General features: G+C 39.0%; 1 protein-coding gene across 1 annotated transcript; it reads left to right on the plus strand.

Annotated features, from left to right (window-relative positions):
• Nucleotides 1-59: 59 nt before the first annotated feature.
• On the plus strand, nt 60-17,573 carry prss16 (serine protease 16). The gene is made up of 9 exons (XM_042414108.1): nt 60-340; nt 548-729; nt 2,300-2,532; nt 3,693-3,828; nt 8,782-8,896; nt 14,702-14,903; nt 16,006-16,096; nt 16,243-16,445; nt 17,251-17,573. The coding sequence occupies exons 1-9, from the start codon at nt 131-133 to the stop codon at nt 17,358-17,360; spliced, it is 1,482 nt and encodes a 493-aa protein (XP_042270042.1). The 5' UTR covers nt 60-130; the 3' UTR covers nt 17,361-17,573.
• The last annotated feature ends 367 nt before the right edge of the window (nt 17,574-17,940 follow it).

Raw genomic sequence — 17,940 nt, forward strand, 5'->3', positions numbered from 1 at the left:
AATTCGGAAATACGCAGGAAACCCATATCTCCCATTTTTTGCAGGTGATTTAAAGTAGCAGAAAAAGAAGAAGTCATATGACCACATCCAATCACATGCCCCTAACTGTTTCCCCCCTGTTTATATCAACATGGCTTTCAAGCAGACGTGTGGGCTACGTGTGTGTAAAGCAACAATATGTTTTCTATTTACTCTCTTTGTTTTGGGAGAGGGACAGTATAAGGGTTTCAGGAAGTTTAGTGGAGTGCAGGATACCAGAAAGAGAGATGTGTTTGAGGAACTCTGGTTTACTCAGAAACTGGATCACTTCAATGGTGCAGACAGCAGAGTGTGGAAGCAAGTAAGTCTGTTCATGTGTTATGTGTGTCCTCTCAAGGCTTGAATATATATTTTTAAAATGTGATCAGATCATGCCAGTCCTGTACCTTGCCATGTGTTAAGAAATGTACCTTTTTGGGCTCATTGTAAAGACTACATACACTGATGCAAAACTGGCCCATGATGTTTCCCTGTCTTTGTAACCCTCCCTCCCGTTTTCCTTTCTCAGAGGTACTTTGTGAATGAAGCCTTCTACAAGCCAGGTGGCCCGGTGTTTCTGATGATAGGTGGAGAGGGCCCAGCCAATCCAGCATGGATGCAGTACGGCACCTGGCTGACCTATGCTGAGAAACTGGGAGCTCTTTGCTTGATGTTGGAACATCGCTTCTATGGGAAGAGTCACCCAACAGAGTATGTTTGACCTTATTGGTTCAATTCTTGTTTGAGGGTGTGTTCACTCCAAGCTTGTTTAGAGCGGTTTAATAAAAGTCTGAACAGTGTGAACACCAGAGGAAGTTCGTTTTGGCAGTACAGGTGTTAGTAACTAAAAATCCTGTTTTCTTCATGTATTCTTTACCAGTATGAAAATTTAAAAAGTCAATTATGGCAGCAAAGTACAGAAAAAGCATCGTTATTCAATGATTTAATGACTATTATTAGGTTTGGTTTGACTCTTCTCAGTGCCAAAATAATTTCTTATTGTCAGTTTCACTTCCACTATTTTGGTTCATGTAACATCACTGTGAGCGAAAATAAGCTAAATGCAAACACACTTTGCCACTTTGGTTTGTAACAAAGAAAACAACCTATAGGTGTGAAATCTGTGTGGTGGTGTTATATCTTCAGATTCAGAGGTTTTATTCAAAGGTTTTATTTAACATACAGGAAATTACATTCTGGCTCCATAGACTGCAACATTAGGTCATATAAGAAGAGAAAAGAATTAGAAGGGGTATGGACTTTGGGGATTGTGAAGAAATATAAAAAGGAAAGATTTAAAGACACATTAAACATATAAAATTATATAAATAAGCCTTAAAATATAGATAAATAGACAGATAAATAACACATGTACACTTAATGTATAGTATAGTTAACAACAGGTGAGCAGGTGAATGTGCAAAAAACAGCAGAATGTGCAACAGCAGAGACAACAGTATATTTATATTTACACTACACAGTATATACACTATACACCATATTTGCTACATTACCTTATGAATAGTTTATTAACAGCCTGAGGATAAAAACGTCTTCTCAGCCTCAGTTTAAAGGCTACTGAAGCGTCTGCCAGACTTCAGCAGTGTAAACAGTCTGTAACTGGGGTGAGAGGAGTCGTTAGCAAACTTCTGAGATGTGGTCTTTCAATCAGCCGTCAGACCACCAGTGTGAATTATGATGAAATGTTCGTGCAACACACGTAACTTATTGCAAAGGTGCCGTCTTTCTTTTTTGAGTCCTTGCAAAATGCAAATTAATTACATCTGTTACACTGAAGGGCCGTACAGTCAAAGTCCATGTCAATTACTCTTGGTTATGAATTCTGCTTATCCATTACTTTCAGCGAGGTTGCTTCAAAGACAGAAGATTTGGTTTCTGTTCATTCACCCCGGCTATTCAGCTTCTTACACTGTAATGTTGACACCTGCTATAGAATGAAGATAAATGAAATCAATCCAGTAGTTTCCCAGTGGAAATACCACTTTACAGTATGACCTGTGCTAAATAGCAGCTGTGTAGATCACCCTTATGTGTTCACAGCAGATAAAGAGCTTTCAGTTTTCTGGTTGCACAATAATATGGGATCAACAAAAGGACATTCACATCACCAGCTTTATGTTCCTGGTGTGTGCAGTAGCTGATGTTTCAGCTGTTGTACCACTAGATGGCAGCTCTGCATTCAGATAAGGACGGTCCTTCTCATGGCTCAGATGGTATATTGTATAGACTAAATGATGCATTCCCTCTTCTCTCCATTTAGTGACCTGAGCACAGACAGCCTGCGTTTCCTCAGTAGTCGTCAGGCATTGGCTGACCTGGCTCACTTCCGCACTGTGATGGGTGAGAGCAAAGGGCTGACCAACAGGAAGTGGGTGGCGTTCGGTGGGTCGTACCCGGGCTCCCTTGCTGCTTGGTTCAGGCTGAAGTACCCTCACCTGGTCCATGCCTCTGTGGCCACCAGCGCACCTGTTCATGCTACTGTCAACTTCCCAGGTACAAAGAGACATTGCATCATATATGACACACACACACACACACACACACACACACACACACACACACACACACACACACACACTTATAAGTGCCCTGAGATAACTTTTGTTATCAATTGCCGCTATATAAATAAAATTGAATTGAATTGATTTGAATATCAGTCTTCATTTTCACCTTATAAAGTTTAGCCCTGAGACATGCATCCCTTTTGGAGGTTTATGCCAAACTCTATCAAAAAAATCAAGGAATTTAAGATAGATTTGCCACCAGGAAACAAACTAAATACCACATGAAAGGTGACTTGAGATTATTGAATTTTATGTTTCACTATTAAATTCAGCTCTACATAATGTAACAGCTCTTCTTCTGAATTGAATTTGCCTGTAATTCCTACAGTGTGCTACAGTATCAGCAACTCTGTAGAACACATCAAGAGTTAATATGAAATTCACAGCATTTTTCCAGTTTTGCTCACTGTTTTGGAAGTAAGAGTCCCAGACAGATCAAAGATGGGGAATGGTTCATTCTCTATCTGTGTCTGTGTTGTGTTTGGCTGAGCTCATTGTTTTCCTCCGGAAGACGGCAGGCTGGAATCAAGGTCAAAGTGGCTTTGAACATGGACCTGTGCTGTTCCACCCACACGCTCATGCTATCTTGAAGACACTATCGCACACAGTTGAGCCACATTCCCTTTGACTGTAAGAAAATATCAGATACAAAACACACAGAGAAGAGTCTACATGGTGCACTGACGTCAGCTATCTTTTATCCCCTGGCTCATCGCACCACATGGTTATTATTTCCCAAAACAACAGCAGTTAGTCAGCATTATTACCAGTAAGAGGTTGGCATTCACTCCAAGTGGAAATATTCCAAGATTTTGTAATGCAAAGTTTCTCCTGGCTGTTATTAGTGTGTTGTAAACCGTGAAGACTCATCATTTCATTTTCAGCCTTACCCAAAACCTTTTTAAATAAATAATTCCCAAGCACTTGAATAGACGTTGATTCACGCGTTCTTTGAAGACGAATTAGTGCTTTTGCAGTTACTCAAAATAGTCCTGTATGTTTAACTGCGTTTTTGTGTATTATTGTGGTCTTTTTATAGCAGCCCAGGTTTAAGTATCCACCTCTCCCTCTGTCTGCGTATTTCACCAGAATACTTGGAGGTTGTGTGGCGTTCGCTGGCCTCAGAAAATGCAGAGTGCCCCCTACTGGTGAAAAAGGCTTCAGATACCCTAGTGGAGCTCCTCAAAGACCCCAAGACCTACAGCAACATCACCAAAGATTTCAAGTATAGTACCTATACTCTTTGTCACCTGCTTTCTCTATCATGTAACGTACAGCAGAATGTGAGCTGACAAGGCTTGGGATGATGTACGTCATCCTAAAAGATGTGGAAGTAGAAATAGCATTACAAGACTTCTTTCAAGTATCAGACTGTATTTAAGTTCATAAATGTAATCTCAACTAGATAACCAACCAAACATAATCTCTCTCTTGAGTAAGCTGGTATGAGATGGGGATGTAAATTATGATATGTTGCCAGTTCACATTATGATATCTTCATGTAAACATAGATACAGATATTAATTATACTATATATTTACTCCACAAGGAAGAACTCTCATTGCATAATACATTTATATTACTATTAGTGTTTTTATACATTTAATTTTCTATCACAGTTTCTAGCCCCAGTGTTGTATTTATTCAGTATTTGATTACATTTGTTGGAAATTTTTTGTTTTTATTTGATAGGATTTCAATTCCATAAATTGTTACATAAAATAACCAATTATCCCAGGCAGTACTGAATCCAGTACTGCCTGGGATAATTGGTTCTTAAACTACACAGTTCAGTACACCTGAACATAGTACAGTGATTTTACTTTGCTTGATTAGAGCTCTTGTCAGGATTGTGCGGACATCTCACTCACTCTCCTGTTAGCTTTTTAGCGAATTTTAGGGCAGGACAAATTAGACCTCTACTATTGTCAATAGTAAAGGAAATTTGATGACCTCGGTAAACTCCCAGCATTGTTCGACCAACCGTCAACCTGAACAGACATCTGATCAGACAGAATAGTGACAACACCTGTGGACCTTTTCCTCAAACTTTTAAACTGCTGTGATAAAGGTCTGTAGAGTGTCTTTGCTGTCAAATCACAGAAATGACCATGGAGTTTGTAATGAAAGCTATAGCTGTCATAGCTATCTGTCCTGTATAAATTTGTAGAGGAATCGTTGTTGCAGTTTTGGCACAATCTCGGAATTACACTATGTGCATAATGTATTGCCTTTATTTTGCGTGGAGCTACTGTCCTAAAGCTCGAGTGCAAGACTTTTGTCTCCCCATTCTGGCAGTGAGAGTAATCACAAAAACACTGTTGACACGTGCTTACATGATAGGCTCCACTGTAGCCTACTCTGTCGCTACTGTAAAACAGTGTATAAATTGTTTAAAGCATTACACAACCCCCGCAAAATTACTTGTTTCACTATCAGAATTTGATCCATTTGGTCCGATAACATTTGGAAAGTCTAGAAGAGCTGCATGATTAAATTATTTTATCCCCATTCAAGTTAGCAGAGGGCTAACGGGAAGTTAGCTGGCTTAGCAGGCAAAAGTCTCTGGGTGCGCTTTTAAACAGCCAGAGCAGGAATGTCCCATCTGACATGAGATTTAAAAACTCTGTATACTGTGAAATACAGAGAGATTTATCTGGCAGTTATAGGCGTAATCAGCATTGTGTGAACTTTTTTGGGGGCTTGAATGTAAATGACGTTCATTTATATGTAAAAGTTCCGCACTGCAGGTTTAAATGAATTGTTTGACATTTTGGAAAATCTGGTTATATGCTTTCTTTCCCAGAGTTAGAGGAAAAAATTGATACCATTCTTGTGTCTCTGTCTATTAAATATGAAGCTACAGCTAGGCGACATTTAGCTTAACTTAGCATACAGCCTGGAAACAGGGAGAAACAGCAAGCCAGGCTCTATACAGATGTAATAAAATCCATCTACCAAGACCTCTAAAGCTCACTAATTAACACTTTTTTTTCCTGCTTTGTTTAATCTGTACAAAACAGGGCAATTTGTATCTGTATAAAGGCTGGACTATATCTTGGCGGGGTGCAGTGAATTCCTGGAGTCACTAGTTGCCTGGAAAACTCAGTTACAAGACTCCAGGAAATCACTGCATCGGCCAAGAAGTAGTTGCACACATAACTACCTGTAAAACCACAAGTTGGTGGAACCAGGCTAGCTTTTTCCCTTTGTTTCCAGTCTTTATGCTAAGCTAAGCTAACTGGCTTCTGGCTGTTGTGTCATGTTTAACAGACAGATATGAGAGTGATATCAATGTTCTCATATAACTCTTGGTATAGAAAGCAAATAAGCATATTTCCCAAAATATTAAAATATACCATTGCTCATTTTCAGACAGTTATCAGTGCGTGTGAAACAACACAGTCATATGAGAGCAGGTATAGGGTTAGTCTGAGATCAGGTGGACTGTAGTGACAGCTGGAGCTATGTAGTTCAAAGAGCAGCGGGGGTTGTATTGGGTCCTGGTTTGAGTCAGGTCCTGTTACAGCGTGATGAGCGTCCTCGAGGCCTTTTGGACTGAGCCTGGGACTCTGGAATGTCGGACCAGCTCCAGAGAGGGTCTAATTTAGTCTTAGACTCATCTGTTTGTAATACAACGGGCAGATATCCGAATTAAGAGTATAGCCAGTCAGCCAGTGTCATCCAACCGCGATAGGATGGATATGATACAGATTTGATAACTTGTGTTTATTGTAGGATTGATCAACACTACATTGATTGTCTATGGAAAGCTATCAAACTAAACTGAACATTTTAATCATATTCCACACACAGCAGAGCATTCATTCATAATGATGATTATTAATTTGTTCAAGTTTTCAGTGGCTACTGCTTAAAGGGTGTTACAAAAACACATACTTCTATACTTCTATCATTTGTCTCTATTGGCATCCTGCCATGCAGATAGTTTTGATATTAACTGCCAACATTTTGAGATAATCGCACCTGAGATTTCTGCCTCCAACCTGATACAATGGAGGTTCATGGAATGGATACTGATATTGAAAATTTTAAAGATGCGCTTAACAGTTTTTATACAAACAATGTATTAAATGACTACGTGTACTGTGAAATAGGGTCCTTGTAGTGGCGTTATCCATCAGCTGTACAGAGCTTTTTTCTATCTTTTAGCTAATTTAGCTCATTAGAGGCCATCTGTGAGCTTAACTCTCACCAACCTCAGTTCTAGATGCAGCAGGTAGCTTTTTTGGTTAAAAAGCAAACGAAACAAAAACAAAATACCTCTGATACTAGCTCTGTAAGCTACCTGCCCAGCACCAAACCTCAGTCCGACAAAGTTAGCGACTAGCTGGTGAACACATTGGTGCGTTTAGCTGCACCAATTTGCACCAAAGCAACTTCTTTCAGGAACTGGTGGGCCCATAAGGCCAATGAATTTTGGATTTACATTTGTCAGTTTGCCAGAAACACACCTGCAAATGAATGCTAATATTGCCTCATGTCTCCTCGAGGTGTGAATAGGCAACTGTTTGCTTTATAACAATTTTGTCAGCAATAATTTGTCAGGGCATGTTTCACCTTTTTTATGGAGTTTTTTTCCCCCTTGTGTAACATGCATTTACGGTTAAGGTTTTAATATGTCAGTGTTGTGTTTTCAGCTTCTTCTGTGCTCCCAAAGGCCCAAAGAATATGTGAATGCAACTTTAAATTCTAAAAATCAAATAAACACCACAACCAAAATTTATATTCGTTGCCATTGTGCTGAGGTAATGTCAGAAATCTCAGAGATGGATGTCTCAAAACCCGGGCACAAAAACAAAACTATCTGCATGGCTGCATGGAAAGTGAGAAAATATGTTTTTGTTACTTATTTGGGTGAACCGACCCTTTAAAAAGGCCTCTGGCTCCTGTTTAACCAAATGTAATGTACACCAGCATTTATCTTTGACATTTTCTCATTCTCTCATTACGTTATTTCTTTTTCAGTGTCTTTCATTGTTTTGTTTTGACACTGTAAGCATGAAGTTATTCTTAGCATGCTGGTGCTATGTCTGCTGTCATTATGGGCTGTCTCTGATGTTATTTTATATTTGCGTATTTTAGGTTGTTATAGTGACTGTATGGTCGGTCAGCATGATGAATTATAAGGCTTAAATGGCTTTTATAATGGCATGGCTTGTCTGAAAGAAGTAATGCTGTCATGGAGAACACTTGTCTTTGTGTCTGCACTGTCCTGACCACATTGGACATTTTTTATTTTCTCGCAGATCATGCATAACGTAGATGCAGACATGTTCTCATGCAGGCACAAACACACAAAGGTCACAAAAGGTGGTTTTGAGGCTTGTCCAGCTTCCAAACCACAGTCCCTTAGAGAATACAGTACTTGCGTCATGATTTCATCATAAAGGAAGTATCTTTCACCACGCAGACACACAGATGAGTTGTTTCTAAAATCGGCATGTTACTATAATTTGCCAGAGTGAGGGTATGAGAGATAAATCTGTTGAGGAAGCCATCATTTCACCACCTCAATCTTTTTTATAGGCAGTGACTCATGCACGTCTTCATCTATACACACAGACTCTCGGTTAAATTATAACAAACACTATCATTTCCAATTTGACACTGCATTTCATTACTGCCATCTTGACAGATGACCCTAATCAGTATCTGTGTATTCACTTTTAATGAATCACTGTCCCACTCAGAAGTAAAATTAACTGTTCAGACTCTCACTTCTTGTGGAAAAGGGTTTTTCCACTCAACACAATCTGATTTGTTCTAGATTGCAGATAGCTTTACCAATTATCTATGGTGGTCGCTGCTCTAAAGAAGCGTAATATTTTGGAGGTTATGATGGGTAGTAACTCTCTAAACACTTGTTAATGGCTAGTTGTGTACTTCTAGTAAGTTTTTTTCCTGAGGACACAGGAAAAGAGCAAATGTTAACAGGTTCTGGACAATAACATTCCTCCCATTTTCATATCTGTCTTCCTCCACCTTTATCCTCCCCCATTTTCCCCCCTCCATTCTCTTCTTCTCCTTTCTCTTCCTCCCTGCTCCCTTGCTTCCTTTCCTCTACCTTCTGCCCTCCTGTTCTGTTCTCTACTCTACGTAACCTCCTCCTTCTTTTTTCCTCTCTTTCCTCTCTCCTTCTCCTCTCCCTTTCCAGTTTGTGTTCCAAACTGCAGATCCAGACAGAGATGGACTCTGCCTACTTCCTGGAAACGCTGGCTGGCAACTTTATGGATGTGGTCCAGTACAATGAAGACAACAGGGGGTTTGAGGTGAGAGAGAAGAGACACAGGCCAAATAACTCCAGTAAAACATCAGTAAAACATTGATTGTGGAGGCAGACACAGCTGGGTTTTGGGGTGAAGCAACCAAAAACTTATATTATGTGCCAACAGTTGATGTCTTTAAAGGGGCACTCCACTGACTTAGTATTGCGCTCCCATAAACTTGGAGGATGTCCAACGGACAGGTTAAAAAAAAAAAATTCAAAATTGATTCAGAAGAGGCTGAGTTTTCCTAACTTTCCGCCCCTAGGATGGGTCAAGTTCCAAAAACACTGGATCCTTAATATGCAACTGAATATTGTGATATGTACATTTGGTGGAGTGCCCCTTTAAAGGAATAGTTTGACATTTGGGGAAATACATATATTTGCCTTTTTGCAGAGAGTTATGTGAAAAGATTGATACCAGTCTCATGTTTGTCTATCATGAAGCTACAACTAGCAGCTGCTTAGTTTAGCTTAGCATAAAGACCAGAAACAGGGGAAAACAAAACCAAAGCGTAAAATGACAGTTCTAGAAGGTAACCAGCATAGGAAGTGATAGAAAGTCACTGCACACAACAACAAAATGGTTTGAGAGCTAAGTGAATCGGTTTATTTTCCAAAATGTTGAACTATTCCAATAATTTTGCCATTTTTATGTATTCTTTGCATCCCAAGGGGGTGAAAGACTAAACACATAATAGGGATGCACAATATTGGATTTTTTGCCGATATACGATATGCCGATATTTCCAACTCACTGTGGCCGATTGCCAATGCCGATACCGATATATGCACATATTTTTTTCCAGATGGCTGAGGAGACTATTATGCATGCAAGCATAGATTGTACTGCGTATGATCAAGAAAGACAATATATGAAGGAAGAATTTAGGAAGCCTTAAAACTTTAATGAGCCTACCAAGTGGGTGGAGCAGTAGAGTTTTCATTGAGTTCGTTAGACAGACAGGATTAATGTGTAGGATTCAATCTCTGGTACACACTCTGGAGCAGAAGGTGGCGGTAATGTACCTAATACGCATTACCGCCAGAGGTTAGAGGTTAAGGCTCAAGAGATTTTTATCTGTTTAAAAGATAATCCAGCCATTTTCAATCTAGACCCCAATCTTGCTGACTGATTCTAACCACATTTACCACATTTTCATCAGTTGCACCATTATAGGTATCTTGATGCATGACTCACTAGTACTGTACTAATATGTCAAAGACAACTAAAATATAATTTCACTCAAAAATCAATCACTAAAATCCCTCAAGCATTTACAATTTGACATATTTGATATATTGATGATATAAACAGTACCATGGGAAAAATTCCAGGTTAAAATAAAAAAAAATAGAAGACCTTTTAGGCGGCTTGCCTTTTTTATTGACTGATCAGAAAAAAATATATTCTGTCAGAGGTGGACCCATAGCAAAGTTGGGCACTTGATATAAAAACAATGCATCAGATGTGACATGATTTATTCGAAGTTGACCTGATTCAGAAAAAGGGGACATTAAAGGAGAATTTGTGGTGAACCTTTGTCCAGTCTTGGTTGAGTGGAAGGCAGCTATGAGGTGAAGGAGGGTTGCAGACAGCCCAAGCAGTATACTGAAACATAATAAACCCTCCATTGTTTAACAAGGAGAGGCCCAGATATACTGTCATGCAAGAGGGTCTCCAGGGTTGTTCTGGGGCTCGTTGCTTGCTTATGTCTCTATCTCTATAAGAAAAGTGATGCCCCTTTTTTTAAACTATATTTAGGTGGCTTGTGACTCAGGAGGGTAAAATGAGTAAGATAACATTGGACAGTAGGAAGTCTGGTTAGACTTATATGTTTATGAAGACAGTCAGAAAACTTGTTTGATTGATATTCTTAGAGTAGAAAAACTTCTGAAACACAATAAACAATAGTGACATCCTCCAATGATGTAATGACAATAATATTGGTGAGAATAATCAGTGAGAATGAAATTTGAAAATGGTCCATGATAATCAATTTAGGATAGTGGTTTCAACATGAACAGCCGGTGTAGTATTGATTATTTCTGCAGTAAATCAACCGGCGTTATGTTATTTAATGGTATATTGAGTGTGGACACTGACTGCTGATATCAGATTTTTAACAATACTGGCCTTATGCAGACAGTATATCAAAACCTAGTGAGCAAAGGAGTCTTGAATGAGATGCATTACCAGAAGACATTTTTGAGAATTTTTTTGTTATATATCATAATATGGAAATGCATATGGCAAGGTGTTCAGGTGATATCCATCACACTGACTGTATAGTAATGGAAAAATGAAACTTCAGCTGTCATGGTTAAAGGAATAGTTTGACATTTTGGGAAATATGGCTATTTCTTTTTTGCTGAGAGCAAAATGAGAAGCTTGATACCACTCTCATGTCTGTATGGTATATGAAGCTACAGCTAACCAAGGGTTAGCTTAGCTTAGCATGAAGACGAGAAACGGGGGGAACAGCTAGCCTGTCTCTATCCAAAGGTAACAGCATCCCCCAACTAGCACCTGTAGTCTTATTGTCACCATGAGGTTGCCAGGCAAACAGCGGAAGGTCCAGGAAATCACTGCTTCGAAATAGTCTTGCACATAACTTCCCATAAAACCACAACTTGCCCTCTTTACACTTCGATTTTTATATGGATTAAACAAACGAGATATAATGTATTAATTAGTGAGCTCTAGGCAGATTTTGTTACCTTCGGACAGACACAGGCTAACAGTTTTCCTCTGTCTCCAGTCTTTAAGCTAAGCTAACCAGCTTCTGACTGTAGCTTTATATTTAGCATACAGACATGGGAGTGGTCTTCTTCATTTAACTCTTGGTAAGAAAGCAAATAAACGTATTTTCCGAAATGAACTATTTCTTTAAATGTTTTGAAAAACATACTGGGAGAAGTATGACTCTTTCTCTGATTTATTTTTTTGTATTGTTAATTTGGATGACAAAACTGAGTGTCACAATCCATAATATTAAAACAATCCTGTAAAACAATTATATTGATAGACAATAAATGGTAGATATTGATATATTGCCCAGCCCTAGTCTCAAACATGTGGGAAATCTTAAAGCTGTTTCACAAACTCCCCATTGACTCATATACCGTATACTTCCCAAATGTAGTGCAATTATTCTCTCCTTTTTCTGATTATCTGTAACATCTGTCACCTTTCTTTTTCCCTCTTGGTGCCCATTTTTACAAATTACCCCTCTTTTCCCCTCCTCTTTCTTCATCCCATCCCCTCTCTGTCCCCCCTGGTGCCTTGAGGAGACGTGAGTCCGGTTACCAATAAGCTGATGTGAAAAAGTAACAAAAGACTCTTTGGTCTCTCTGGTTTCCTGTCGCCCCGAGCTAAAGAGACGCTTATAAAAGAACTGAGAGGAGCGGTGGGCCACAGAGTCCACAGCGCTTGCAGACAAACACAGCCAACAGCTGCCTCTCTGACACAAAGGGCTAGGTATAGAGCAAACTACCAGGTTTTAGGTACCGCCGAGGAATTTGTGTACGAACCAGAAGTGAGGTGTAACTCAATCAGAAGAGTCAGAGCAGTGTAACCCACAGTCGAGGGGTTATCAATGGGGTGCTTCATAAAATTCGGAAGGATATTATGTAACACTACAGCTTGCAGAACAAGTACTAACAGTTCCTCTTTTTACTCCGAATAGAAGATGCAGAGAGATGCATGATGGGATAGTAGTACAGGCTCATTTATAGGCAACAACGCTTTCTGCAGTCACTGCCAACTGTTTACTCCTGCAACCCTCATTCCAACAACATATTTTGTTTCGGGGCAAGTTTATACCTGGAATAATGTTAGACTGATGACACTGAGTAGCCATGATACTTTTTGAGGGGCATTGTGGGTAGATACAGAGATTGGATCACTACAGATATCCAACAGTTCCCATGAACTGTCTTCTTTGATCGCTGGGCTAACCTTTTTATTCATGCAGAGATAGTTTTGATCTATATAGAGCCTGAGCACTGCATATTCACATGTCTATTGATTATGGTGGGAAAGCCTGTGGCACTATGAACACTATGTGGCATTATTCATGTCTTCACAAAGAACTTTTTCTATGATTTTGACTAATGTTTAAATGTTTCAATTGGCAGTTTGTTACCATTTGTTCGTTTTTTGTTTCTCTGTTGCTTATATAGCATCTTGGCCACTTGAGGGGAAAAAAATCTGTGAGGTTTTCTTAATTGAATAAAGGTTAAACTAAGAAAATAAATCAATGAAATCTCTCACTGCAGCCATAACGTTCAAGTATTTACTTAAATACTGAGATTTAAGAGTTAATCTCATGGACATTTATTGTTGTTTAATTAACAGTAAGAGAAAACACCTGGGGCTGGCATGTATACATCTAGCCATGATACATCAACCCAATACTATCATAATCGCTCTTCATTATTTACATGAAATGTGTTTAAGTACGTGTGATTAGGAAGAAAATTACTTGCAGTTAAGTTTAGCATGTAGAGAAAACTGAAATGACCACAGGCATAATACTGCATGATGAAACTTGAGCTCATCATGGTACATCCAGCTAGCTGATTATACACATAATTGCTCTCTCATCTCTTGCAGTATTGCCATTGTTGATAGCTTTACGTGCCCATGTTTCAGCATATTGGTCCCTCTAAATTTGAGCAAACTGATCCTTTAAGCTGTTGCAGGCAACAATGTGTTTGGTGGCAGCGAACAAAAACGAGAAAATATCTGATTGGAGGCCTGCATGTGGAAAAACACCCAATGATTTCCAGTGTGAGATAGCCAGGTAAACAAACACACCTGCCCCTCAAGCTGTGGGAGCGGCTGTGGATTAGCAGGTAGAGCGGTCCGCTAAGCAAAGTGTCGGGGGTTCGATGCCCAACTCCTCCTGTCCGCATGTCAAAGTGTTGTTGGGCAAGATACTGAACCCTAAATTGCCCCTGTTGGTGTGTGAGTGTGTGTTTGAATGGGTGAATAAGCAGCAGACACAATGTAAAGCGCTTTGGATAAAAGCACTATGTAGATGTCAGAATATGATACAGCGTCATACAAAAAAACACTTATCCCTTGAAGTCTTTCATGTTTTCTTGTTTTGCAGTATCACATCACAGTGTATTCAGGCTTTCTCTTTTTCTTAATATTTTTTCCCCTTGAAACATTTCAAAGGGAAAATTGCTGCACTGCCAGTCATATTTTCACAAAATTTGTGGAGGAATGTTGTCATGTTATTGTGTGACTCTAATGTAAAGTACATTGGGGACAATAGTTGTTTTTCTAAAATTTTATTCAGAGCACTCAGCGGGCATATTCTACACTATTATCTGAGCAGCAGAGAGTTTGTAGCTCAAAGACACTTTTGAAGTGATCAGTCTAGTAATAAACTCATATTAGTTTTATCTCATTACTTGTGAATCATCTCCCCGGAGGAACTCCATGTTTACGCCTCTTTTATTTCTTTGTTATCCTATATTGTTTTTGTTCAAAGTCATCCTCTCTTAGCTATAAAATTAAGTTAATTTGGTAATGTGTACGCTTGTCTGAATTATCTGGGAAACTTAAGTTCATGTATCTTGTTCTGGTCGTCCTTTCAGTCAGACTTGAGGGAATACGCTCAGCCAAAAGAAGCATTCATAAATAACCATATATCATCCAATCTGGAGCAAATCAGAATTTGGATAAAATTGAGTTAACCTGATATATTTAAGAGGTGATAAGAAAAGGCAAGTCATCTTAACTAATTAGATTTTTTCCTCTTCTTTTTGGCATGGCGATGTTGTGTCAATATAGGGCGCGATAGGCACCAACATCACCATCCAGGTCCTGTGTGGTGTGATGAGTGACATCTCACTGGGAGAGCCTTATGCCCGATATGCCGCTGTGGCCCGTCTCATGTTGGAAACCTTCTCATTAACATGCCTGGATGCCAGCTTCAGTAGCAACCTCAAAGTCATGACTAATACATCCTGGGATGGGCCGGCTGCAGGGGGAGGTGGGTATGAACATGTCGTACTGGGAAATGGTATATTTATGTGTGTAAATACGGTTATTTTGGTCTGTTGGTTAAAAATGTAACCTCAATAACTTTTAAGAACTATTTTTATATAGCTTGTATTTCTGGGTCCATTTTATTGTTGGGTTGTCAGGTGGCATGTTTTTGTCCTTGTGACAGAGGATAACAGGCATAGACAGTGTGATGTCACATTGAATGTTTCCACTGTCACCCAAAAATAATACTGGAGCAATCAACTGTAACACCAATTTCTCCACCATCAGTGGTCTCAGGAAACCAGAATATAACACAGCCACAAGAACAGTCGTGTGTTGAGTATGGGATGTGGTTACAATCATGACCCAGCAAACCCATTTTTGGGTGTTGTTGAAAGGCTTTTTTGGGAAAAGTGGGTTATTACTCACTATATAAGAAATAAAAGAGGCAGGGACTGGTAAAGTGGGTGCACCAAAATATATTTAAATACCGAATAGCTCTTAAAATGACGTAAACTACCCAAAGTAATGTCTATAGGATTGAGAGGTGGATTTTAAGTCACCTAAATACTATATGTGGTCATAATCTTGGGGTAATATTACTTAAAGAACCTTGCAAAGTTTTCATCTTACTCTAAAATAATACAGTTTTACAAAGGATAGTGGGTTATTCTGAGACTGTAGGTAATCTATTTGTTAAGCACATTGAAGCACTCAGTGTTGAGTAAAACTTGGCTGTTTAACTAAAAACTGATTCTCTATATTCCACATTGTAGCCTTATCCTAGACATGGATCTAGCTCTCAGCCTCAGTTTCATGAGTGGGTGGACTGGAGGGGGATCACTGGAACAGGAAGTGGTCTCTTAAGCCACTGGTGCATCTGCATAAAATCCCTCAAACACCCCCCTTGTCTTGTGGGTTTCAGTTGCACTATTTACCCCTCTTAATAAGGACTGAATAACTGAAAGTGAATTATTTTTTGTGGAAAAGGCCATTTTAAACTGGCTGTATTTAGCTTGACCTGCCCTGTGTTGTCAGTGTCTTGATTTCTACGAACCTAATGAATATGTTGGCCATGGGTAAATTGTGTGTGTGTGTGTTGTCAGGGAGACAGTGGGTCTACCAGACCTGCACTGAATTTGGATTTTACCAGAGCACCGATTCGCCCAACCAGCCATTCGCTGGCTTCCCTCTTCCGTGAGTACACTGAACATTATGTCTCTTGAATAAACTCATAATTATCTATTCCTGCACTGGCCCCCTCTAGTACATCATCACCTCCACATCATGCCTTGGCCATTTTATTTCTCCTAGCCTTATTCTTATTGTATTCTCTCATCCAGGTATCATGTGAAACAGTGTGCAGACTACTATAATGTAAGTGCTGAGCAGCTGGCGGAGGCCGTAGTCCAGACCAATGAGTATTATGGTGGCTATGATATCCGCTCCACCAGAATAGTGTTCCCCAATGGGTCCATTGACCCCTGGCATGCACTGGGGATCACCCAGGACATCACGGCCAACCTCCCTGCTGTTTTCATCAAAGGTGAGAAAGAATATGTGTAATGGGAAATCCCACTAAGGTAGAAAAGCTCTGACTTTGTGCTAACAGCTCAAAAGAAATGTGATGTTATACTGTCTAGAAATAAGATTCTAAAAATTAATATTATGATTCAGTCTGTGACTTAAAAATGCTTGAGTAATGCTACCGTACCGTACCTTTGCCATTCAACTTGCTATCTTAGATAGCAGACTAGCTCGGTAGATATGGCTTTTCAGCTGGTTACAATACTAACTTAAAAATACATTTGTCAATTTATTCCCAATAGTATTTGGTGATTTTCTGATCAAAATCCAGATTTGAATTTTGTTAAGAATAAGTTGAACCTTTTTTTTTTCAAAAGCAAAATTTGTAACTATGTATTGAAATAGAGTCAAGTTTTACTTTATTTACTTTATTTATTTAATATTTTGGTAAAGATGTTACTCTCAATTGGCCAATTTTCAATTTGACAAAATTAGTCTCTGTAAAGCATGGTTGAAGACATAAGAAACAACATGGAGTGCAAAACTCAAGCCAAAATCATAAGTACGGTAAGTCCTGACCAGAGTTCATCATTAACTTTTTCAATTATATCATATTATTATGTATTTCCAGGTCTAAAATTTGTTGAGTCTCAAAAGTTTTCATGCAAGAATTTCATTTGTGTTTTCTTTACATTACCAAACAACTGTTTTAGAGTAGAACAATGACGTACTTGTTCCACTCCAATTTTATTAAGGTGGATAATTGTTCTTGTAATTCAGAAAATCTCAGTTTTACAATTTTGCTCTTTTTTTCTCTGGTGTAGGAACAGCTCACTGTGCCAACATGTACCCTGCCAGGTCCCAAGATCTCCTCCAACTGGCTCTAGCCCGCGACCACATCTTCTTACTCCTCCAGCAGTGGTTGAAGCAATAACCGACGGCTGAACAGGCCAATCAGTGGCTTTGCAAAGCCAATTTATAACTCTTTTGTCAAGGTCGTTTAAGTTGGTACGAGATTTCCTATTTTACTGTCACATTTATGACTGTTTGAAAAGGCACTTTACGCAAACAGAGTTCCAAAGTTCAGGTATTTTGAATGAGTGAGGCAATTTTAAACTGCTGAATAAAGATGTTTTTTATGACTGTAGATACTGTTTTCTCTCTGCATTTTTCAGTTTCATTCTGAGTTTACATTTCAAGAACATTATAAGTAATCAGGACTGTTCTATGGACTTGTTTTCTGGACAGGGTATAAATTACATAAGGAGTAGGTCCTAGTCTAAAAAACCTTGGCTTTCTGAAGGATGTATTGAGACAGTTTCCCAGGCAGGGATTAAGCTGAATTCAAGACTAATGTTGCCCTCTAAACCGGATTAACCTGGTTAAATTAAACTTTTATGGAGGCAGGTTTAACTACAGATTAATGCTGTTTTTTTAGAGGAGTTACATTGATTATTGTAACTATTTCAGTGAAAAACAATAATTTTGATGACATCATTTTTCTAGAACAGTTT

This window comes from Thunnus maccoyii, chromosome 6, assembly GCF_910596095.1.
Source record: "Thunnus maccoyii chromosome 6, fThuMac1.1, whole genome shotgun sequence".
NCBI lineage: Eukaryota > Metazoa > Chordata > Actinopteri > Scombriformes > Scombridae > Thunnus > Thunnus maccoyii.

Excerpts from the sequence above, each read along its gene's own strand:
- prss16 (XM_042414108.1), top strand. The coding sequence starts at position 131 with ATGGCTTTCAAGCAGACGTGTGGGCTACGTGTGTGTAAAGCAACAATA. Across the intron at positions 3,829-8,781 it reads AACATCACCAAAGATTTCAA|TTTGTGTTCCAAACTGCAGA; the intron begins GTATAGTACCTA and ends CTCCCTTTCCAG. Across the intron at positions 14,904-16,005 it reads TGGGCCGGCTGCAGGGGGAG|GGAGACAGTGGGTCTACCAG; the intron begins GTGGGTATGAAC and ends GTGTGTTGTCAG.